General features: G+C 48.1%; 1 protein-coding gene across 3 annotated transcripts; it reads left to right on the top strand.

Moving 5' to 3' along the window:
- The first annotated feature begins 953 nt into the window (after positions 1-953).
- Positions 954-21,880, top strand: CMBL (carboxymethylenebutenolidase homolog). 3 transcript variants are annotated; one of them, XM_012791136.3, is made up of 6 exons: positions 954-1,102; positions 11,276-11,509; positions 13,502-13,609; positions 17,205-17,347; positions 20,203-20,294; positions 21,581-21,880. In XM_012791136.3, the coding sequence occupies exons 2-6, from the start codon at positions 11,295-11,297 to the stop codon at positions 21,758-21,760; spliced, it is 738 nt and encodes a 245-aa protein (XP_012646590.1). In that variant the 5' UTR covers positions 954-1,102; positions 11,276-11,294; the 3' UTR covers positions 21,761-21,880. The 3 variants fall into 3 exon arrangements, with proteins under 3 accessions (XP_012646590.1, XP_012646593.1, XP_012646591.1); XM_012791139.3 differs by lacking the exon at positions 954-1,102 and adding an exon at positions 9,165-9,294; XM_012791137.3 differs by lacking the exon at positions 954-1,102 and adding an exon at positions 9,165-9,337.
- Positions 21,881-23,643: the final 1,763 nt, after the last annotated feature.

Here is a 23,643-nt window from a genome sequence, read left to right as displayed (position 1 = left end):
CTTTGTACGTAAGGCGTGATCCATAGCCACAATGATCTGATTAGTTGAGATGGGCTTTTCCTTCTTTTTCTTTCAAGAAAGGTATATTTAATATTCCACATTGAAGATGTCATAGTCATCGGTGCCATCGGGTGTGAGTTAGGTACAGGACAATATAGGAGTCAATCTACAACAAAAACCAGTGATGGGAGGAGGGGACAGTCTGGTCACTGCTGTCTCCCAGTCACTTACAGAACGCCGAGGAAGAGAGCTAATCTGCAATCTATTAATAAGAAACAGAACTGCAAACACGCCACGTGACTCCAGTCTCCAGGGCTTAACTTCCTTGGCATAATACATTTAGAGGGTCCTGAATATTTTTTCTTTGGCACGTGTAATAATTTCGTTTTGAAAATAGATTAATTTTGATTTACAACAGAGGAGTTGTAACAGGTCTTAGGAGCCAGACAGGAGTACAAACGTCACAGGCTGGCTGCCTTCCTTCCCCAGGCCTCCAGATACTCTTCTGGGCTCCTAGCCACTGCGCCTGGCTTCCCCTCCTCCCCCTGCGGGCTCCTCTGCCCCCGGGCCTCTTCCCCCTCCCTACCCCCCTCCCTCCCCCCTCCTCCTCCTCCCTGACCCCCCCCCCCGCTTTCCCTTCCCCCCTCCTCCCCCCTCCCCCGCTTTCCCCTCCCCCTCCCTGACCCCCCACCCCGATTTCCCCTCCCCCTACCCCCCACATCCCCCCCGCTTTCCCCTCCCCCCTGGGCCTCCCCTACCCCCACACCCGGCAGCCTCGCCCTCCCCTCCCCCCTCGGGCTCCCCTGCCCCTCCCAGCCCCCCTCCTCCTTCCCCTCCCCCCTCGGCCTTCCCTTCCCCCACGTCCCGCAGCCCTCTCCTCCCCACGCCTCCCTCCGGGCTCCAGCTTTCGGGGGTCGATACCCCGGCCCCGCAGGGACCCCGGCGCCCCCGGCCCCGCGTCCACTTCCCGTGGCGGGAGGCGCCGCCCTCGCGGCCCCCGCCCGCCCCGCGCGCCGGCGTCCCTGCGGCGGGACGAAGTCCGTGCGCGGCCCCGGGACGCCAGCGCCGGCCTGCGCGGAGGAGGGCTTCGCCGCGCGCACAGGTAAGGACTCCCCGAGTCTGTTCCCGAAAGCAAGCCGACCTCCCGGGACTAACACCCTGTTCTCGCGGAGGAGCCGGCGCCGCTGGGCGCACCGAGGGGCGTCCCGTGGGTGCGTAGCCGGTACATCTTAAAACGCAGCTGCAGCCCCACGCCGTGTAGACCGGCAGTAGTGTTAGCCGCTCCACACGGCGTGAGGAGCCTTCCTCCAGGCCGCCAAGTGCGGTCTGTAAGTATTTTCCTGCAGTTAGACATCCTGGTGGTATAGTTTTTAACTGGCATAAAGCTGAAAAGCTGAGCGTATTTGCACGGAGATCGGTGCGCGTTTGGCAGCAGTGCCTTAGGGCGCTGTACGCGAGGGAGGGGCTGGGTCCCAGAGCGGGACTTCCGACCTACGTGCTGGGTGGGCGTTGCCAAGAAGGACTGTACTGTTTACACACCGCAGCAATGCGGGTTGGCAGGCCCCGCCAACACTGGGCCCTGAGATTTATGTCCACTTGCTGATGGAAGATGCCACCTGTTGTTTTCAAAGCCCATTTAAAATAAGGTGCTCAGAAATGAGCCCTGCTGCTGGTATGTGGGGAAGCCGGCCCAGGCCTGGGGACAGTCCTAGAAAAAGCCAAAGGCAAGGGTGCTGCTGGCATGTGCTGGGAGGCCAGCGTGTGCTCATCACAGGTAGCTTCCCAATTCACGCTGTCTCCACCGTATACCCTGTGCAAAATGCAAGCAGGGCTGCCGAAGAATAAATACTTGGAGGAGTTGACATGCATACACTCATCTGACGTTGAGTATTGGCCCTGCCTTTCCCACTCCAAGTTTGAAAATCAGCCGCCATGCAAGTCCCCACAGTGTTTAACCAGTAAAGGAATAAAAACGCCAGCCCTTCCAGTTAGACACCATCCCCCATGTTGTCTTGGAGTGTCCCCTTGAACCCTGAGCCCCTGTTACGTACACTCGGTTTCTATTTCTAACTTTTTACAGCTTACATCAATTTATTCCTTGACTTTGCTTGCTACAGTCGCATCTGCACCAGTCTTCTCTGCTCACCAAGAACTGTCTTCTCTGTGTCTGTTGGAGAACTGTTGTGTTAGGAAGTCTGACTTCTGAGTCACTTAAATCCTTGGGGTACAAAAGCAGGAAAACCACACTCACCCTGTCCTTCGCCATCCATTTCTGACTTCCAGTGGGAAAAAGGGGATGTTGTCCCATTACACTGTTAAAAGGTAATTTTCAGCAAAAGGAAAATCATGACTTTCATACAGATATAAAGATGAACACATGGTAAAGATTTCATTTTATTTATTAAAGAGAGAGACAGATGTTATAACCGGTTCAAAAAAGAAGTCAAGACGTGCACATTTATACAGAGTAAAGGAATGCCGCAGGAAGGTGTGCCTAGGAGAGAGGCATACCCTTGGAGTTTGCAGATCACAAACTCAACGGTGATCCCCACAGGTGTTGGCTTATAATTTTGCAGAGGGACTGTCCTATGGGAGGCAGGACTGGAGAGGCCACAGGGTCACTCTGTTGGGAGAGGCCTGATGGTGATACACAGGCACTATCTTGCATGAATTTTTATGAGGGAATCGTGCATTTGTTTTGCTAGCCAGTGTGGGCACTGTCAAAGAACACGGCCACCAGGGTGTTCTCTGCAGAGGCACGTGTTGGCCATTGCTGGAGTCATGAAGAGCACCTTGACTTCCAGAAGCTTCACCAGCGGAAACCACAGACCTGATCTAGGTCTAGGTCACACTTGCCATGATGCAGAAATCTTTTATTTTTTTAAGACACGGTCGCCTGGGCTAGAGTGCAATGGCACAGTCATGGCTCACTGTAACCTCCAACTCCTGGGCTTAAGTGATCCTCCTGCCTCAGCCTTCCTAGCAGCTGGGTCTGCAGGTGCATGCCATCATGCCCAGCTAGTTTTTAAATTTTTTTGTAGAGACAGAGTCTTGTTGTGTTGCCCAGGCTGGTCTTGAACTAGCCTCAAGTTATCCTTTCTCCTTGGCCTCCCAAGGTGCTGGGATTTCAGGCGTGAGCTACTGCACCAGCAAGAAAAGCCTTTGTTGACACACATGTCATGAGGACCCCACCATGTATGCCAGGCACACAGTCCTGCCCGGTGCAGGAGGAGGCTGACGCCTTCTTTCACAGTGAAGGGTCCTCTCCCGTGTAGGAGAGGTTTTGTGCTTCAGTGGAAAAGTATGTGTGTCTATAGCACACCCTCTGGGCTGATTCTGCCTCTGTTCATTGTATTCGAGCCATTTTGCAACTCTGTAAGTCATGGGCTAATGATCTGATATTTGTAAATTCTGTCTTTTCTCTGTAGAGAATTAATCAACTGCTTTCCCTACTGTGGAAAGAACTGTCTCCATTTGCAATTCATCTCAGCATTTCTTCACAGCATGTAAATTTGTGCTTTTCTGACTTTTCCTTCAAGCCAGTGCGAACATCTGCCTCACTTCCTCCTATCCTCTGAGTAAAATAAAATCCTTGACATGTGTTTGTTTTTATATTTAAGAGTCATGGTTTTACTTTCTTCTGAAAATTATCTTTTTTTTTTTTTTTTTTTTGAGACAGAGTCTCACTTTGTTGTCCAGGCTAGAGTGAGTGCCGTGGCGTCAGCCTAGCTCACAGCAACCTCAATCTCCTGGGCTTGAGTGATCCTTCTGCCTCAGCCTCCCGAGTAGCTGGGACTACAGGCATGTGCCACCATGCCCGGCTAATTTTTTTTATATATATATCAGTTGGCCAATTAATTTCTTTCTATTTATAGTAGAGACGGGGTCTCGCTCTTGCTCAGGCTGGTTTTGAACTCCTGACCTCGAGCAATCCGCCCGCCTCGGCCTCTCAAGAGCTAGGATTACAGGCGTGAGCCACAGCGCCCGGCCTGAAAATTATCTTTTAATACACGCGTTATTTTGGCGAGAAAAAAGCAAAAATCCTGGAAGGCGTATACAGAGAATGTGCTTACAGTACAGTCAATTGAGGGTCAAGGGTAGCAGCCTGCCCGTCCTGCCCACTGTGGTCTTGGCGCCCAGGTGGGGCCACGCCCAGGCCTGTCCTGCTGGAGAATAGCCCTTCCAGATCAGTCCAGAGCGCTGCTCTGCTGGCTGTAAACATTGCTTCTGGAAAGTGGATATCAAATGAAGAAAAAGTGAAAAAAAAAAAAATCAGATTTGAGAATGCCTTGGGATGGCTGGGCTTTTCTGTTGTCCCTCGGTCCTCATACGACAGCCCGGGTAAGAAATCAGTCCAAGGAATGAATTGTTGCTCAGCAAATAGTGCTACAGGGCACAACATTTACTGCTATTAATGCTGAATTATTGGCTGTTGCGGATAACAGTTCTATAATGTTGCTTATGAAAACAAAACCAAGAAAACTAGTGTCCTTCGTCCTTGATTGGAGCGCTAGTTATTAATCCCTTTCTCCTTAGAGTCAAATTGCTTGATTTCTAATTATGAAACACTAAGACTATTCAGTGAAGTGCAGGAAATAATATAACAGCCACCTATTTTCCCATCACTGCGATTTAAAAGACAATATCATTTTGTCCCACGGACTTCAGATCAAAACTTTTTAAGGAAATAAAATGTAACAAATATAATTAAAGCCAGCAATTCTCCATCCTTCCCCGCCTCCCTTCCAGTGACTACTGTCCTAATGGTGATGTGTTTCGTTCTTATACAAGATACTTTCACTACAGTGTATTTATTATTAATAAAATATATATTATTTTTGGTTGTTACTTAGCATCAAAATAGCACTTGTTTTTTCCCATAGCATTATGTTTTTAAGCCTTTTCATATGTTTGTTCATTGAACTGCCATGTAATATTCTTTTGACGCGTGGATCCGTGTCCTACGGCTGCTGTCACAAATTGCTGCAAACTGGGTGGCTTGAAACAACAGAATTTTCTCGTAGTTCTGGAGCCCAGGAGTCCAAAATCAAAGAGTCAGCAGGGCCATGCTCTTTCTGAAACCTGCAGAGAACCCTTCCTGCCTCTTCCTGCTTCTGGTGGCCCCTAGCAATCCTCCTCACTCCCTGGCTTATAGAAGCACCACTCCAGTCTCTCCCTCCTTCTGCAGGTGGCCTCGTCTTCTGTGTGTCTGTCCTTGTGTCCAGATTGTCCCTTTATAAGGATACCAGTCATTGCATGTAGGGCCCACCCTAATCCAGCATGACGTCATCTTAACTTGCTTATATCCAAGGACCTTGTTTCCTGTTAAGGTCACATTCACAGGGACTGGGGGATAGGACTTGAACAAGTCTTTTTTGGGAACCCAGTTCCACCCTCAACAATGAATAAATCACAATTTGTTCCATTGCCTTGTTAGTGGTCAATTCCGTTGCTTCCAATTGTTGCTGTCACGTTGGGAATGCCAAGAACATCCTTCTATGTTCATGGCATGTGCCACGTGTATCTGTGCGAATTTCTCACCAGAGAAACATCTAGTGTGGGATTTCTGGGTTGCAGGGTGCCTTCCCATTTTCCAGACCTTGCCAGTCTGCTTTCCAGGGTTGTGTCGATTGTACCCCGTCTGAGTATTAACAAACTTGTCCCGGCCCGCGGGACCTTCTGTTACTGGCCCGCGGGACCTTCTGTTACTCGCGGGGGCGAGGGGGACCGTGCCTGAAAGAGATGGGCGAGAGAAAGGAAGGAGACCAAGCAAATGGTTGTCAAGGTCTACTTTACTTGGATTCTTGGTTTCTTAGTAGGTTTTATATACAGAAACAAGGAAGTAGAAACAGAAAAATAGAGTGGGGGGATGATGAGGCTTGGGTGTGGGCCAATCAGCCCCAATCAGCTCTTATCTGCATCGGAAGCTGTTTGTGATGGATCACTCAACCTCAACCTGGCAGGGGGTCGGGACCAATTGCAGGTAGCATGCCCTGGAGCAAGCACGTCATGGAATGCATTCTTCTCGGAACTATAGCTGGAGGGCTGGGTGCTATTTTAGTCTGAGGCCCGCATAGGACAAGTGTTGGGATGTGGAGGGTCTTAGTCTCCAACACAAACTTGTTGCTGATCTGCATGATGTAGAATGGTATTTCATTGTTGTTCTTAATACAATTTCCTTAAATACAGTGAGGTTGAATATCTTTTGATATGTTTATGGGCCATTCCGGTGTATTCTTTTTTAAATTGCTCATTCATATCTTTGGAGCATTTTCTTACTGGGTTGTCTTTTTCTTGGTGATTTAAAAGGATTCTTCATATATTTTATCTAGATATTAAGTCCTCTGTTTCTAAAAATAGTATCTTCTCCTAGTCTATCTTGTTTTCTTAATTTATGGAGCCTTCTATTTTATTATTAATCTTAATTATTATCTTATTAATCTTACTATCTTAGTTATCTTATTAATGAAATTTTAAAAGCCTTTTGTTGTGGCAAGTATCAAGCATGTATACAAGTAGAGAGACGAGTGCAAAGGATGCTCCTGAGCTCACTCCTGGCTCTAGTGCTGTCAACACACAGACATCTCCATCCCTACCCTGCACTGGGCTATTTTTGAAGTAAATCCCAGATGCCTGATCATTTCATCTGTGTATACGTCATGATGAATCTGTAGAAAGACAAGTACTCTTTAAAAAAAAAAAAGTAACTCCAATGCCATTGTTTTTCCCTGCCAAAATGAACAATTCTCAATGTAAAGTTTTTTGGTGGTGACAGAAACAGAGAGACAAAGAGTGGGGCCAAACAATGTGGCTTTATTATGTGCTCCTGGATGAGGTTCTGGGGTCCCAAGGGGGTGGGGCCTGAGAAGTAGCATCCATTTGAAGTGGGTGAGTCCTTTTATACCATTTGGGCCAGTCTAGGGACTTTTGGCGGGAAGAGCTGGGGATTTCCCATTGTGACCTTTGGTGGTCATTGAGAAATAGGAGGGGCTGGCAGTATTTGGGGAATCCAGGAGCCAAAACTTTCTTATCCAGGTCGACACCTGGGTGTGGTTGTTCTCATCGGGGCCTGGTCTTGTGAGCCTTTTCTTTTTTGATCTAGGGAGGGGAGGAGGTGCCTGCCACCAGCCTTACACTCAATATCATCAAAAATACCCACTCAGCATTCAATTTTCTGCAGTTGTCTTACTTTTTTTTTTTTAATCAGTTACAATGAAATGAAATTTGTTAATCCTTTTCTTTATAGTGTATGCTTTTGAGTTCTGATTTAAGAAATTCTGCCTTATTCCAAAATATGGGAAAAACGTGTTCTCCTATATTTTCCTCTAACAGCTTAGTTTTGCTTTTCCAACTTAGATTTCTAACCGTCTGATACGCTCACTTGCGTGTGGTGCACTGGGATCCATCTGGTTTGTTTTCTCACGTGGGCAGCTGTGTTGCATCATTGCCCCTTTCAACCCATAATAGCTGTTGAATTTTATCGAAATGCTTTTTTCTGTATCTATTGTGACGATGACATGGATTCACTTCTTTAATTGGTCAGTATCATGGATTACATCATAGAATGTCTAATGGCAAACCATCCTGGCATTCCTGATACAGTCATGATAGATACATTTAAAAATATAGGCCGGGTGCGGTGGCTCACGCCTGTAATCCTAGCACTCCGGGAGGCCGAGGTGGGCGGATTGCTCAAGGTCAGGAGTTCGAAACCAGCCTGACCAAGAGCGAGACCCCCATCTCTACTATAAGTAGAAAGAAATTAATTGGCCAACTAAAATATATAGAAAAAGTTTGCCGGGCTTAGTGGCGCATGCCTGTAGTCCCAGCTACTCGGGAGACTGAGGCAGCAGGATTGCTTGAGCCCAGGAGTTTGAGGTTGCTGTGAGCTAGGCTGATGCCACGGCACTCGCTCTAGCCTGGGCAACAAAGCAAGACTCTGTCTCAAAAAAAAAAAAAAAATATATATATATATATACATATATGTATATATGTATATATATATTGTAGATTTAGCGTGCTAATATTTCACATAAGAGTTTTGTATCTAAATTTATAAGTAAAGGAATCATTCAGTTTTTTATTCTCATCTTGTGCTTGTTTAGTTTTTGTATCCATGCCATAGCCAGATTTTATTTGCTCCAAGTTGACATTCACTCTTGATTTTTTTTCTCTCTGATTAGTGAATATTTCTGGTCAGGTCCCCCCACCCCAACTTTCTACTATGAAAAAAATTTCAAATATGGAGAAATGGAAAGAATAGTATAGCAAACAGTTATATGCTGATCATTTGGATTCAATAATTCTTGGCAATTTGCCATATTGCTTTATGTATCGATTAATATGTGTGTGTCGTGTGTGTATGTATTTTGTGAAACGTTTGAGAGTAAATCGCAGATGTTATGACACTTCATCTCCCAGCACTTGAGCACACATCTTCTATAATAAAATTAGGAACATTCTCCTACATAACCACCATTATCACACCTTAATCACACCTTATGTAATTATTAATAATGCACAGTGTCAGCTTTCATTCATATTTAATCCCTCCGCTGTCTCTCAGATGTCTCCTATAGCTGTTCCTGATTTTGAACTAGGATCTAGTTAGGGTTCACATGATGCAGTTGGGTTTGTTTCTCTTTAGTTTCTTTTAACCTAGAGTCATCTCACCACCTTTTTTACTTTTACATTGGTTTGTAAATTAAGGCACATAACATAGTTGGAAGACACACCCTCTCTTTTCTGTTCTACCAAGTTGTCAGTTTTGTTGGGTCTTCAAATTTTTCAGCATAAAGTTGTTTGAACTAATTTCTTATGATTTTTAAAGAGAAAATCTTTAACGATGTCACCTTTTCATTCCAGATATCGTGGTGGTGGTGTGTGTTTAGCATTCTTTCCTTTTTATTTGGTTCGTTTTGCTGGAGATGTGTCTATTTTATAACTCTCCAAGGGGTCAGATTTTAATCTTTTTGGATTTTCTTTATTGTTTTTATTTTCATCTCATCATTCTCTCTTTGTAGGATTTGCTATGGTCTGAATGTTTCTAACGAAATCCTAACCCTCAAGGCGATGGTGTTAGGAAATAGGGCCTTTGAGATGTGATTAGGTCCTGAGGGCAGAGTCCTTGTGTTTGGAAATAGGGCCCTTATAAAACAGACTGCAGATAGCTGGCAGGTCCCTTCTGTACAGTGAAGTCCAGGGAGAAGGTGCCATCCAAGAAGCAGAAAGTTGGCTCTTCCCTGATCCTGGATCTCCAGCGCCTTGAATTTGGACTTCCCAGCCTCCGGGACTGTGAGAAATACATCGCCGTTGTTCATGGGCTACCCAGTTTATGGTATTTCATCACAGCAGCCTGAATAGTTCTCTGATCTACCTGTGTCCTTTAGTTCAGTGTTTCCAGTTCCACTTTTCTTATCGAAGCTCAATTTTTTAAAATCCAGTTTGAGAATCTATCTCAACTAGTGAATTTAATCTGTTTACATTTATTTAAACTCAGGTTGGTCTGAAGGTTATTTCAGTTGATTGTTCATAGTCAGTTACAGATTGAACTCTTTGTTTAACTCTTTTTTTCCCAGTCTGACGACTGCACTTGAGGAGACTTAAAATTATTTCAGCTGTGTTATTTCATGCCTTGTAGTTAACAGGTCTTTAAATTTCCTTTTTCTCTCCTGCTTTCTATTTTGATTCATCAAGCTTTTTGAGGTCTCCTCACATTTCAAACCCCATTTTCTTCATAAATTTCCCCTGGTGGTTGTATCTGCTGATTTTTGTTTATTTGAATCGCTTCCTTGTGTGTAGTTTTTTTATAGTGAGCTCCTCCTTGACGGGTAGTATTTTTTGGGCCTGCATTGGGGAAGTCTTGCTATAAAGTGGATCTGCATTTGCCTCTGCCAGGTGTTCCAGGGGCTTTGCTGACCGAGGGTCAGTTGTGTTGATTTCTCAGCCAAGGTATTTCCCTTGCAAGGATCGTGTAGGGTTGGGGTTTGGTTTCTTTTTTCCCTTCCACTCAGAATTTAGAGTGAGATGAGCTTTGCCATATTCCTAATCCTGGTTGATGGAGCTTTTCTTGTTTTGTTTTGGCTTCCCCTTCCCCCAGACGCCAACCTTTGAGGGCTCAGCATTGTGGGGTGGGGCTCGGTTACACATTCCCATCCCATGTGGTGGCAGGGCCTCCTTGGATACAAAACCCTAAGCACTCGGTTGTTCAGGTGTGTTCCCGGGCCCAGCCCTGTCTCCCAACTTTGTCGGGTGCCTCTGGCATCCCCTGTGTCTTCCTTACTCTGGCTTTCCGTTTCCTCTCCAGTCCTGGCTCATGGGGAGCCCCCTTTTTCCTGTGAGCTCCTCCGTTTTTATTTTTCTTTGTTGGTTTCGTCCAGTCTGTCATTTCTAGTGTTTGCACCCTTAATCTGTGGTGTTGCCAGAACCAAAAGTTACCTTTGATTTCTTACATAATGAATACCATAGTTGTAGTTAAAATTAATTTTTTTCTATAATTTTCTTTTTTTAGAGACAAAATCTTACTTTATTGCCCAGGCTGGAGGGCCGTGGTGTATTCATAGCTCACTGCAGTCTTGAACTCCTAGGCTTAAGCAATCTTCCCACCCCAGTTCCCAAGTAGCTGAGGCTACAGGCATGCATCACCATGCCCAGCTAATTTTTCTTATTTTTTTTATGGAGACAGGGTCTCACTATGTTGCTCAGGCTGGTCTCAGACACCCGGCCTCAAGCTGTCCTGCGTTGGCCTCCCGGAGTGCTGGGGTTATAGGCATGAGCCGCTGCGCTCAGCTGATATAACTCGTTAGATTTAATAGTGCAGAACTAAACACGAAATAACCTCGTTAAATTTCTTAAGGTTGATGATACACACGTGTAATGTTTATGCATTCATAGTAAACGTCTCAAACGATGTATAAGAAACTGGAAACAATGATGGACTTCAGGGAGGAGACCTGGATGGCTGGTGGACAGGGCAAGGAGGGCAGTTTGCTTTTTATTCCGATATACCCTTTTGTACCATTTGACCTTTGTCCCATGTGCACATATTATTAAAGGTCATAATACTTAAAAAAAAATTTTTTTTTTGTGGGGAGTGGGTCGGACTATGTTGCCCAGGCTGGTCTCAAATTCCTGACCTCAAGTGATCTTCCTGTCTTGGCCTCCCAAAGTGCTAGGATTACAGTTTTTTTCTGTAATCTTGATGTTAGTTTACTTACTATTTATAATCTTCAGATGGGTACCGTTCAGAACGTAACTCGTGCTTCTCTCTCTGTAGCCTGACTCAGACATCTGCAATGGCTAACGAAGCCAACCCTTGCCCCTGCGACATCGGCCATAGGCTGGAATATGGAGGCATGGGGTGTGAAGTTCAAGTCGAGCACATCAAAGCTTATGTCACCAAGTCCCCTGTTGCCGCAGGCAAAGCTGTGATTGTCATTCAGGATATATTCGGCTGGCAGTTGCCCAATACCAGGTATATGGCTGACATGATCGCAGGAAACGGATACACGTACGTATACAGTTCTGTTCCTTTGTTTACACGCGTGTAAATTTCTGCGCTTTATTTTGTTCCCTGACTGCACAGTATTCTAATTCACATCATCTGCTTCCTTATCTCCCTGCGGTGAAGGGAAATGGGAAATGGGTGAAATTAAGCCCCCACCTAGTGGAAGCCGACTGCTCCTGACCCAGTCCCTGGGCGCTGTGTTCCCCTGGGCGTACCTGGCCCCGTGGGCGTGTTGGACACTGGCAGTTCTCTCCCCGCGTGCGGCCCTGGACCCCTGGGCGGACCTTGCTCTGCAGCGGGCCCGTTACTTGAAGCATCCCAGCCCCGTGTGAGATTTCACAGGGCTACCTGGACCACCGGGCGTCCATGGCTCTTCCTGGTCCAGACATGTCCCACCATGGCCCGGTCTGAATTAGACAGGGGTCCAGAAATTGTACAGTGAGACCTTGCGTGTCTCCCAGAGTTTACTTCTTTGTCCGTCCAGGTGGCCATGGCTGCCGTTGGTGGGGCTGCCACCTGTTTGCTTGTCATTTGCTGGTGTTGGCAAAGGCTTCAGGAGAGCCCAGAGGGGAGCAGGGACCCCTCCTTCCTCCCCAGCCTCAGAAAGCGTAAACCCCACAGGCTCCAGCCTGCGCACCTCCCCGATTCCTGTTGTTTTCTCAAAAGGAGAAGATGGAAACCAGAGGGCGCACCTACCTTATTTTTCTAGGGAGAGAAACTGGTTTAAAGGAATCACAGCCACTGCAGCCTGCTGCAGACTTGAGTGCTGAGTGAAAACGTCCCCCTTGAGGTTTCCCTTTTTCACGTCCCGATTCCCTCCTGAGGATGAGGCGGCTGAGCCTCCCAGGGGCGGGCCCAATAGTTAAGACACAGCCGACCCATCGACCCATCGCCTTCCAGCTCCTTCCAGCTCGGCCAGAGCCTATGCGAAGGGCCGGCCAGCAACCCCTGGGGGAGGAAGTGCTGCTGCCCTCCTTTTGCAGAGCCGAAGGAAACCGTAAAGACGGAGGTTCGAGACTGCCCAGCTCACCCAGACACACGCAGCAGGTTGATGGGTTTCGGTTTGTGTTGTCTTATGGTGGGTTCTTTGGCTGGAGTCACAGCGTCACAGTGGAGTAGACAGCTGTGACTTGCAAAGCACTTTCACACTCACACAGCTGACTCTGCCTTTGAGGCTGGGCGGCGCAGGGCGCTCTTTGTCAGGTCAAGGACAGGAGGGTAAAAGTGGTTAAATGACCTCTTAGGGTCACGCGCAGTGTGCAGCGGTCCTGAGCCCCGAACTTGGGGTTTCCGACCGAGCGTCAGTGCTCCGTCTACCCCCGAGGGAGGAGGGGTGCTCCCCCAACCAGGCGGCGACTCTTTATTTTAGGAAACAGGCCTCGGGCCGGGCGGTGTTGGCTCCGTCCCTCTGGGCTGACTTGTGAGGGAGAGCCACACGGGCCGGGCGAGGCTCGTCTTCTCTCTGCAGCCTCTTTTAGAGCCTGCCTCGGACTGTGCCCTTTGGACAGGAAACTGTCCTGCTGCTGTCGGGCTGGTGAAAACTGCTTGGTCACGGTGACTGGACACGCTCACCAGGTGTGCCCTCCGGCCCGAGGCTCCTGTGAAGGGCCAGGGAGCTCCAGGGCCGGCCGAGAGGGGCAGGTCCCCCAGGGCAGCAGGGGCCTTGCAGCCGCCCTCCCCCCGCGCCCACGTGCCCAGGTGCCCCCTCGGCCTGTGCCAGCGTGTCCAGTGGGGAGCGTGCCCCGCCTGACGGCCCTGCCGTTTCCCAGGGTTATGAGCCGGCTGCCAGAGGCCACGCACTTGCGGTTGTGACGCCCGTGGTGGCCTGGTGCCAGGTGGTCTCTTTGCTGCAATCAGAGTTGGCCTTCACACCCACTACTTTTCCTTTTCTCTGAGCTCGAATCTCTAACTCAGCGAGTTTCTCAATAAACGTAAGCAAATAAACCAGTCTGAGCAGTTCTGAAACTAAGATCAGTTCATGTCCTTATTTTATAGAGCCATTGTTCCAGACTTCTTTGTAGGGCAGGAGCCATGGCACCCCTCTGCCGACCGGTCTACCTTCCATGAGTGGTTGAAAACAAAGAATGCCCGGAAGATCGATAAGTAAGTTACCCGAGGACAGGGCTGTGTGTGTCGTGTGGCCCAGAGAGCGGGCCTGGCTTCGCTGCTCAGACACCCCCATCCACACCTCCAGGCAGGGCATCGAGTGGCTGCAGCCCAGAGTCCTTCCTGAACGTGAAGGAAAAATGTTCTCATGTAGCACAGTTCTGAGCCGCAGACTGGGAGCCCACCAGCACTCCTGCCGCCCCGGCAAGCTCACCTGTGTCGCTCTCTGGGACACTCTTGGTGCCACTGGTGTGCAGGGGAACCTGGTGGAGGCAATGGGCCGGACTGATTACCCCGACCTGGGTAATCCACAGGGATTACTGGGTCCACAGGGCCAGCAGCCCTTTCCTCCCCTCCTGGCTGCAGAGCCAGCTGAGAAGAGGGGCAGAAAAAAGCAACTAGGTCCAGTGCCAGCCTCAGTGCTGCTGAGGCGGTTGGAAACCGCGGTTTTCGATCTGAGACCCAGAGGCTCCCCGGACCCAGCCTAGATCTGTCTCACTCCATCCACCTGAGGAGGACCTTGGGTCTCTAGAGCAGACTCACCCAACCAGGATTGCTGTTGCCGGGGTCCAGGAGCTAATTGGAAGCTGGAGAGGAACCCCCAGGCTGCAGCCTTTGCCTGCATTTGCTCTGCCCAGTCTAGAAAAACCAGAGCTGTCAGCCGGTCAGCTCTCCTTCCTTCTGTCTGGAAGTCTAAGTACAGTCGGGGGAAGAGGCCAGGAATATTCTCTAAGGACAAGCTCCTCCTGCACAAGAAAGCCTGAGCCCAGGGGAAAAGGGGTTCCCCCAACACTAGCCGCTGACTCGAGTGGCCGTTTCTCCCCGAGCCCTCGACTCGCCATCACCTGACTCTCCCCTGCACCACATATGTGAGCCCCAAGATTGATCACCGTCAGCCTTCTGTTTGATAAGCTGCCCCCCAAGCCAAGGCCAGGGCGACTGCTAATAATGTGGCCACCCACCTGTGGCCACTCGGTCCCTGGAACCTTCTGCCCCTTTTTCTACCACGAGAGTGCCCTGAACTTCCCAGCATTCCAGAGCTGACTCTGGGGCTACTGGTCTCCCTCTCTTGGTCTGGTGGACAGTGGGCAACCCTCTGCCCACAGCCCTTGTCAGCTCAGCAGGGCCCTCCCCCCGTTCACTGGGCCGCCCCTTTCTAGGGGCCGATGCAGAATAGCAGTGCTTTGTGGCTCAGGCCAGGCGCCTGCGCAGACCTGGGTCCCCCTAGGGTCTCCGTGGGGTCTCTGTGGGGACCATGGGCAGGTGCTGCTGGCTGCCCTTGGAGCTTGCAGCCTGGCCGAGTCCCCGGGACTGTGGATGTTAGAAAGTATTAACCTCAGGGTCCTGCAGGTAGGAGACCAGGGCTAGATGCTATAGGTCCGATTCCACCTGGCGAAGCCCTGCTCCTAGAGCAGATGAGACGAAATGTGGTGGGGCTGCGAGGGGCCACCCGACCTGTCTTCGGGAAGGAAGGGCCTGTTTCCCCTGCTGGGAGAGCTGCCTGCGGGAAGCCCCCAGCTCTCTGGGGTGTTGGCCACCTTGTCTGAGTCAGCCCCAGTGAATGGGCACTGTAGGGTGTGAAGGCCCAGCTCCCTGACCCCTAAACGAGGTGACTCAAAAGCCATGCCAGCCCCCCCACCCAGGGCAGCACAGCCCCACGTCTCTGCCAGTCCTGTGCCCTCCCCTGCCTCTCCCTCAGGGTGGACCCCAGGAGCCCCCCGTAAGCCTCCTGCAGGCTGTTGTCCAAATCCAAGCTGGCTTCCCAGGGACCCAACCTCCCAACCCAAGAAAAACAAAGCAAGACGTTACGAGCACATTGGAAGAGGAAACACAAGAGAACCAGAAAGACTGTGGCACTAAGAATACAAAATTCAGCTTTGCCAGGGCGCGGAGGGGTGGTATGGGAGGCAGGGAGAATAATTAGGACATTTTGCTGTTTTCCACGAAAATGCCGTGTGGGTCTGCCTTGCATTTGTGACTGGTGCAGGCAGGGCTAGAGCACCCATGAGACTCTCCCACAGGGGAAAAGGAAAGCCACACTTCTTAAAGGGAGGCATAAGATGGAAACAGGAACTTTGAAAGTAGACACAAGTCCTGGTGTCTTCTCTTTGCAAGGACAGAAAACACATCCTGAATACTTACTGCTTAAGGGGTTGAGGGATTTGTATTGGTTCATAGAACTGAAAAGAGGTAGTTTTTGGCTTCAAGCAGGGTTTGTTTCATAGCTTAAAAGACATCCCCAGGACTCGCCCTCCCAGCATCTCTCAGCTCCATTTCCTGTATGATGGTTCCATTCTCAGGCAGCTCCCACCTCTTGGTGGCAAAATGACTGCAGCAGCTCCAGCCTTCTGTTGGTTTCTCTCCAAGCAGCTCAGCAAGTCTCATTTTGTCCCCTTGTTTAGGACTGAGTCAGAAATCCATCCTTGAACTAATCATTGTGTCCAAGAGATTGCCAAACTTTGATTGCCCAGGCCTGAGCCATGTACTTTACTCCTGGAACTGAGGGCGGAGCCACCCAAGAATGTGGCCTGATCATGGGGAGAGGTTGTTCCTCCAAAGCTGAATCCTGGTGTTCCCAGAAAAGCAGGGAATAGACTGGGAGCAACACAGTTCACTTGAGTCAGTTAAAGGATTTTTACAGAAATGCCTTTTTCCTTCTTGTCCTTTGCAATTAAGACAGTTATTCCTAAGATCAAAGCATTCAAGAAAAAATCTAAAACTAGAAACGACAAAAACTATTACTTGCTACACTTTATTTTGTGGGATTAGTTAAATCCTGCAAGAAAACATTATGCAAATAACCACTTGCACACAGAGTGGTATGGTACATATGTTTAAATGTGTTCAAATATATGTTATGATTAAAAGAAAAGTAGGCGTCATAGAATTGCATAGTACTTACATTTTTTAATTGCAAACATACAGTGTTTGTTCCCTACCAGATTAAACAGAACTTTCTGGGCTGGCCTCGCACCCTACCTCCACTTTGTTACACTCTTTCTAGTTGAAAACGTGTTCTGAGTTCCAAGCAATCAGTTTGCAGACAACCCATTTGCCAGAGGGCTACTGTTCTTGCTGCCTGGTGCTTTGTGGCTTAAATAGCCTGGTGGCTTTCCAAAGTTTGCTTCGCTCTTTGGGGCAGGAGGAGGCGAGCAGTGCAGAGCTGGGAGTTCCAGGGTGTGCAGGCAGAGAGTGTTTGGGGCGCTGCCCACAGTATGGCCCGTGCCTGCCGGAGGGGAGAGAGGAGTCTGGGGCACGCAGCAGGGACTAGGTCTTGGACTGAAGTCTTAGGAGCCATGCTGTGGACTTTGGCCTTTGTCCCGAAGAGAGCTGGTCAGATCCGTGTTTTGGAAAGAGCACCCCGTGCCTGCAGCTGTTGGGCAGTTGGAGGAGGGCTGGCTTTGGCACGGAGACCTGCTGGCGTGACGGGTGGCTTGGGCAGGAGGTAGTGAGGGCTGGAGCTCTGAAAATAAGAACCTTGGACAACTTCGAATAACAGTTGCTGACAACAGCCCTGTTACCATCGGCACAGCCCTTTGAGGAGCTCACAGAATAACCCTCGATTCCTGAATGCCTTTTCTTTCCGTTCTAGAGAGGTCGATGCTGTCTTGAGGTACCTGAAGCAACAGTGTCACGCCCAGAAAATTGGCGTCGTGGGATTCTGCTGGGGTGGGGCTGCCGTCCACCACTTGATGATGAAATACTCAGAGCTCAGGGCGGGGGTCTCCGTCTACGGTACATCTGCCTGGTGCATTTTTACACAATGCAAAGGAGGAATGGTTGAGTGACAGCAACCACAAGCTGCTTTGACCTAGTGCCACACAAAACCCAGTAGTGCAGACACGGCCATCTTAGGGAAACTGGCCAGCCAAGGTGGCTTGCGCCTGTAATCCTAGCACTCTGGGAGGCCGAGGCGGGAGGATCACTCAAGGTCAGGAGTTTGAAACCAGACTGAGCTAGAGTGAGACCCTGTCTCTATTAAAAATAGAAAGAAATTATCTAGACAACTAAAAACACATATAGAAAAAATTAGCCGTGCATGATGACGCATGCCCGTAGTCCCAGCTACTCGGGAGGCTGAGGCAGGAGGATTGCTTGAGCCCAGGAGTTTGAGGTTGAGCCCAGGAGTTTGAGGTTGCTGTGAGCTAGGCTGACGCCATGGCACTCTAGCCCGGCAACAAAGTGAGACTCTGTCTCAAAAAAAAAAAAAAAAAAGTGGAAATTTGCAGTGTAGTTAAACAGAGGATGTCACTGGGAGTGAGAAGGCCTGAGTCCCAACAGTGTGAGTTTGGGAAAGTCACCTAACCTGAGGTCTCCATTTCTTCACCTAGGATGAAGGGGATAGCAGTTCTTTCTGAGATGATGATTAATATCAAACAATACTTTTATGAGCAACATCTGTGAAAATATTTTTCTGAGATACGAATTGCTCTTAACTATACACAAACATATGTGCACACACTAGACAGAAGGGAAAGGAAAACCCACTTTAAAATGTAAATAGCAACTTATACATTTTAGCAAAGCAAACCAAAGCTATCAAAGCAATGAAATAAGAACATTATATCTGTGTATAGAAATCGCATACTAAGTTTATGATATAGAAGCATTCAGACTAAAAAAATGTAAAAAACAAAAAAGACATGCAAGGCAATTTGGCCATGTTCTATAATACAGATGCTCCTTGGCTTTTGATGGGGTTACGTCCTGGTAAACCCATTGTAAATTGAAAATATCATAAATTGAAAATGCATCGACTACACCTACTCTACCTAACATCATAGTTTAGCGTAGCCTGCCTTAGACATGCTCAGAACACTCACATCAGCCTACAGTTGGGCAAAACCATCTAACATGAGACCTATTTTATAATAAAGTATTGGCTTATCTTAGGTAATTTATTGAATGGTGAAAGTGAAAAACAGAATGGTTGTATGGGCACTTGAAATGTGGTTTCTGTTGCATATATGTTGCTTTTGCACCATGACATCAGAAAGTTGTAAGTCAAACCATCAGAAGTCAGGGACTGTCTGTAGTCTATCATAATGCTGCTTCTTTTTTTTTGAGACAGAGTCTCACTTTGTTGCCCAGGAACTGTCTGTAGTCTATCATAATGCTTTTTTTTTTTTTTTGAGACAGAGTCTCACTTTGTTGCCCAGGCTAGAGTGAGTGCCATGGCATCAGCCTAGCTCACAGCAACCTCAAACTCCTGGGCTTAAGCAATCCTCCTGCCTCAGCCTCCCAAGTAGCTGGGACTACAGGACTACAGGCATGCGTCCACCATGCCCGGCTAATTTTTTCTATATATGTTAGTTGGCCAATTAATTTCTTTCTATTTATAGTAGAGAAGGGGTCTCGCTCTTGCTCAGGCTGGTTTCCAACTCCTGACCTGGAGCAATCTGCCCGCCCCTCGACCTCCCAGAGTGCTAGGATTACAGGCCTGAACCACCACGCCCGGCCTATCATAATGCTTTTCATTTGGCCTAATGGTTCCTCACTGTGGTATTTTCGTCTACTTTTTGCATTTTTTAAAAAAAACCCTTTAAATGTTGGCTTACACAAAAGAACATAAACTCGGTAAGTGCCCAGTTACGATATAGAAGCGTTCAGACCATAAATGCTGAACATAAAAGAACGTGTTAATAAATGCAGTAAGTGCCCGGTCGCCTCTGGAACAAAGGGGCCTGCTGTCGCAAACCCCTAGAGTCAGTGCCTTTGTGCGAATTAGCACAAGGCGCTCAGGCGTGGACGCCTCACGGGCGCCACCTCCTGGCCGCTGCTGTGCAGTACGCGAGCCGGCGCGCGTGGCAGGATTCCGACCCAGAGGACTTCAAACGGGTCCAGCCACACATGGTGTGGCTTTGCCTGAGGGGGCAAAGGGAGCATGGGCATCTTTTCTGTGTCTCTCCCCCTCCTAAAAAGGAGTTACAGGTGAGAGGAGACGCTCTCTGTTACTTAATTTTTCTGTGCTGCTGGCAGGAAGTGGAAAAAAAACATCAGTTTTTTTTTTCTACCTGGTGTTATCTTAAAATGTAACTTACTGCAAAATTTCTTCTTATTTTCCCACAGAAGTGGGCACCCCCACAGGTTGTTTTCAGACAGCCTGGGTCCGGTAGAGCATGTTTTTAATTTCAGAATCAATCTCAGATTCTGAGACGAAGGATGAAAACTGATTTTTATAGAATGACCTGCTGGGACCAGGCAGTCTCCCACTTTGACACTTGTGGTCTTGTCTGAGCATCAACACCTGTTCAAACGACCGCTCCTCTTACACATGAAACCACTGAGTGCACTTAAGCCGGAACCTGTGGGGCTAGTGTAGACGTGAGAAACTTCTAGAGCGACAGTTTGACATTTACACCGCACAGGGCCTACAAGGTCCAATTCCGTTATTTAAAGGCCTGATACCTACTGAATACTGTAGATGGTAGGAGGGTCTGACTAATAAGGCGAGGCCACGTCTGTGGAATGCTAGAAAATAAAGCTCCCAGAGTGCATATTTTACCGTGATAAATGAGACCATATGCATGTGGTTTTCCAAGGCAGGAGCGTGGAAATCATACTCTCACGCCCCTGTACTCAATTCTCAGGCATCGTCAAGGATTCTGAAGATGTTTACAGTTTAAAGAACCCCACACTGTTCATTTTTGCTGAAAATGATGCTGTGATTCCACTTGAGCAAGTAAGTTGGCATTTTTTCTCTTCTCATTTATATATTTGATAGCACGATTTGGCATTTCTGGGGAAGTGGGGGGGAGTCCTAAAGTTTTCATTTGTTTTCCAAATGTTTTCCAACATTAACATTTTTTTTTCTTTTTTTTTTTGAGATAGAGTCTCACTCTGTTGCCCAGGCTAGAGTGCCATGGTGTCAGCCTAGCTCACAGCAACCTCAAACTCCTGGGCTCAAGCAATCCTTCTGCCTCAGCCTCCCGAGTAGCTGGGACTACAGGCATGTGCCACCATGCTCAGCTAATTTTTTCTATATATATTTTTAGTTGGCCAATTAATTTCTTTCTATTTTTAGTAAAGACAGGGTCTCGCTCTTGCTTAGGCTGGTTTCGAACTCCTGATCTTGAGCCATCCGCCTGCCTTGGCCTCCCAGAGTGCTAGGATTACAGGCTACAGGCATGAGCCACCGTGCCTGGCCCAACATTAACATTTTAATGATGGCTTTTTGCCGAGCATGGGGCAGGCCTGGGCAGGAGGATCCAGGCAGGAGGATCACTTGAGTCCAGGAGTTCAAGACCAGGCTGGGCCACGTAGTGAGACCCCATCTCTATAAAAAATAAGAAAAGACTAGCTCCTTGGGAGGCTGAGATAGGAGGATCACCAGGAGTACAAGGCTGCAGTGAGCTATGGTGATGCCACTGTACCTCAGCCTGGATGACAGAGCAAGACTCTGTCTCTTAAATAAAAATAAGTAAAGATGTGTTTTACTAAATTTCACTTATATAGTTCCACTTAGGGTAGAATTGTGTCCCCCAAAACACAATTATTTAATGCCACATCTGAAGGAATTGTTTCAGTGTGGCCTGGTGTAGAAACAGGCTCTCCCTCCCCGCACCCCCATGGTAATGCCAAAGTTGCCATAAAGTCTATGACCTTGAAGACATGGATTTCTTAAACCAGTAAATTGATAAGGAAAAAAGCAGAAGAAAAAAATGTGGTTCAAAAGCAGTCATTTAGAAATTATTGTTATTAGTAACTAATACATTCATACAAATGATTTCAAATAATTGCTGTTGTATCATTTTTATATTGTTCTGAAATCTCTCCTTTGCCAAAGATAAGAACTGTGCTAGTTACACAATTAAAAGGAAATAATTTAGTGTAGCTGTGGAACTTGTTTCTGATTTAAAGCATTGATGTTCAATCTCTATTCTCAACACTCACTGAAGATTTGGGAAATGGAAAATAATTACTAAAGGGTTGAAACCCTGTGTCCTCATGAAATCATTTGCATACCAGGTCTCTTTGCTGACCCAGAAGTTGAAGGAACACTGCAAAGTTGCATATCAAATTAAAACATTTTCTGGGCAAACTCATGGCTTCGTGCATCGAAAGAGAGAAGACTGCTCACCTGAAGACAAGCCCTACATTGACGAGGCGAGAAGGAATTTACTGGAGTGGCTGAACAAGTACATTTAGTAGTAATCAAGTGCCAACTTTCCTAAAATAGCCTTCATCCAAAAACCTGCTTTGAAATACTTAGATCATTTGATTTAATTTTCACTTTACATAAAATAAATGTAGAAATACTGAAATTCATTATTTCATCTGAATCACAAATTCAGTAGGAAATGTTAATGTATGAAACAGTTGAACTTTTAACATGTACCTCAAATAAAAATTTAAAAACTAGATCTGTACTTTGAGAATTTGAATGAAAGAGTAATACCCTACATTATTAATAAAAACCTAGGGCTGTTCAAGGACCAGCTGACAGCTCAAGTGTGGCCTTTCTGGTCTTTAATTGAACACATCCTTTCAAATGGTACAAAGCCTCGAAACGCAGGAGCTGTGAATTGAAGTAGACTAACTGCTCCACTTAAGTGGACATTTATCTTTGTCTTAGGAGAGCTGCATTTGTCACATTTCTGTAATTGCAATATGAGAAGTATTGAAATTAAACTAGGGCTCCACTGACCTAATTATATCAAGCTCATAACCTAATTTTTTGAATTTTTGAGTTTGTAGCTCTTTTTTTTTTTTTTTTTTTTGAGACAGAGTCTCGCTTTGTTGCCCAGGCTAGAGTGAGTGCCGTGGCGTCAGCCTAGCTCACAGCAACCTCAAACTCCTGGGCTCGAGTGATCCTTCTGCCTCAGCCTCCCGGGTAGCTGGGACTACAGGCATGTGCCACCATGCCCGGCTAATTTTTTATATATATATCAGTTGGCCAATTAATTTCTTTCTATTTATAGTAGAGACGGGGTCTCACTCTTGCTCAGGCTGGTTTTGAACTCCTGACCTTGAGCAATCCGCCCGCCTCGGCCTCCAGTTTGTAGCTCTTTTCTTTTTTTTTTTTATTTTTTTAAGATAACAGAAAACAATGGGTTAGAGTCAACATCCAGCTCTTGTCTCTTGTCTAGCTAGGGTTTCCCAAACACCGGCATTTTCCGGTCTGCAGGGACTAGGGCTGCGTCCAAAGTCTCTCACGTGTTCAGCGGGGTGGTGGTGCAGGGCGAGGTCGGTGAGCACCTCTGTGCCCGCTCGGTGCGTGTGTGTGACTTTGCGTAAGTGACTTGATGTATTTATTTTTTCTAATTTGGTCCTGAGGTCTCTGGCGGGGGTGGCTGTAAACTCCAGCCCTGCCCGACAGGGCTCCAGGCTAGGTGGTCGTGGATGTTTGCAGGGTGCCTTTCACAGGGTACTGCCTCGTCCCGGCCATGGCTCCTAACTGTGTCCAGCTGTGACCAGGTGTCCTCTCATGGGAAGCTCGTTCATGCTTGTGGCTCTCGTCTGACCTGTTTGTTCCCACCCAGGTAGCTCTGGGAGCGCCCTGGCCGGGAGCACAGTCAGGTTTGGTGTGCTGGTCCCTGCGACCTGACCCCGGGGGAGGGAACTCAGTGAACGGGTGAAATGCCAGAGGCAGCGGTTTATTACAGGCCCCGGAGAGAAGGGGGCAGCGCAGTTCCAGTTCATAGGGCCAGTGGGAAACGGGGAGCCAACTGGGACACAAGTGCTCAACGGGCGGTTGGGGAGCAGGAGAAAGAGAGAGGGGGAGAGAGAGAGACCTGTGGGTGGAAGACTTTACCGGGGTCCAGGGCTAGCAGGTTTCCCGAGGGGAGTTCTAGTTGGTGGCTTTGGACAAGCAGGCACCAGCGCCGTGGGGACATGCTGTGACTTTGTGGGGGGACATGCTGTGACGGGGGGGGGGGTGGGGGGAGGGGTCATGCTGACGGGGGGTGGGTAGGGGGGGTAGGTCATGCTGTGGCAAATTTCAGCATTCCCTGCGGGGCGTGGGGGTCAGCGAGGTTGTCTCTAGCTGTCCCACGGGAGGTGGGAGAGGTGGTCACCAGGAGGCCACACGG

Source organism: Microcebus murinus, chromosome 11, assembly GCF_040939455.1.
Source record: "Microcebus murinus isolate Inina chromosome 11, M.murinus_Inina_mat1.0, whole genome shotgun sequence".
In the NCBI taxonomy this organism is placed as follows: Eukaryota; Metazoa; Chordata; class Mammalia; order Primates; family Cheirogaleidae; genus Microcebus; species Microcebus murinus.
Note: the sequence above shows the minus strand (reverse complement) of the source record. Positions and strands in the feature narration are given on the sequence as shown.

Excerpts from the sequence above, each read along its gene's own strand:
- CMBL (XM_012791136.3), top strand. The coding sequence starts at position 11,295 with ATGGCTAACGAAGCCAACCCTTGCCCCTGCGACATCGGCCATAGGCTG. Across the intron at positions 13,610-17,204 it reads AATGCCCGGAAGATCGATAA|AGAGGTCGATGCTGTCTTGA; the intron begins GTAAGTTACCCG and ends TTTCCGTTCTAG. Across the intron at positions 20,295-21,580 it reads CTGTGATTCCACTTGAGCAA|GTCTCTTTGCTGACCCAGAA; the intron begins GTAAGTTGGCAT and ends TTTGCATACCAG.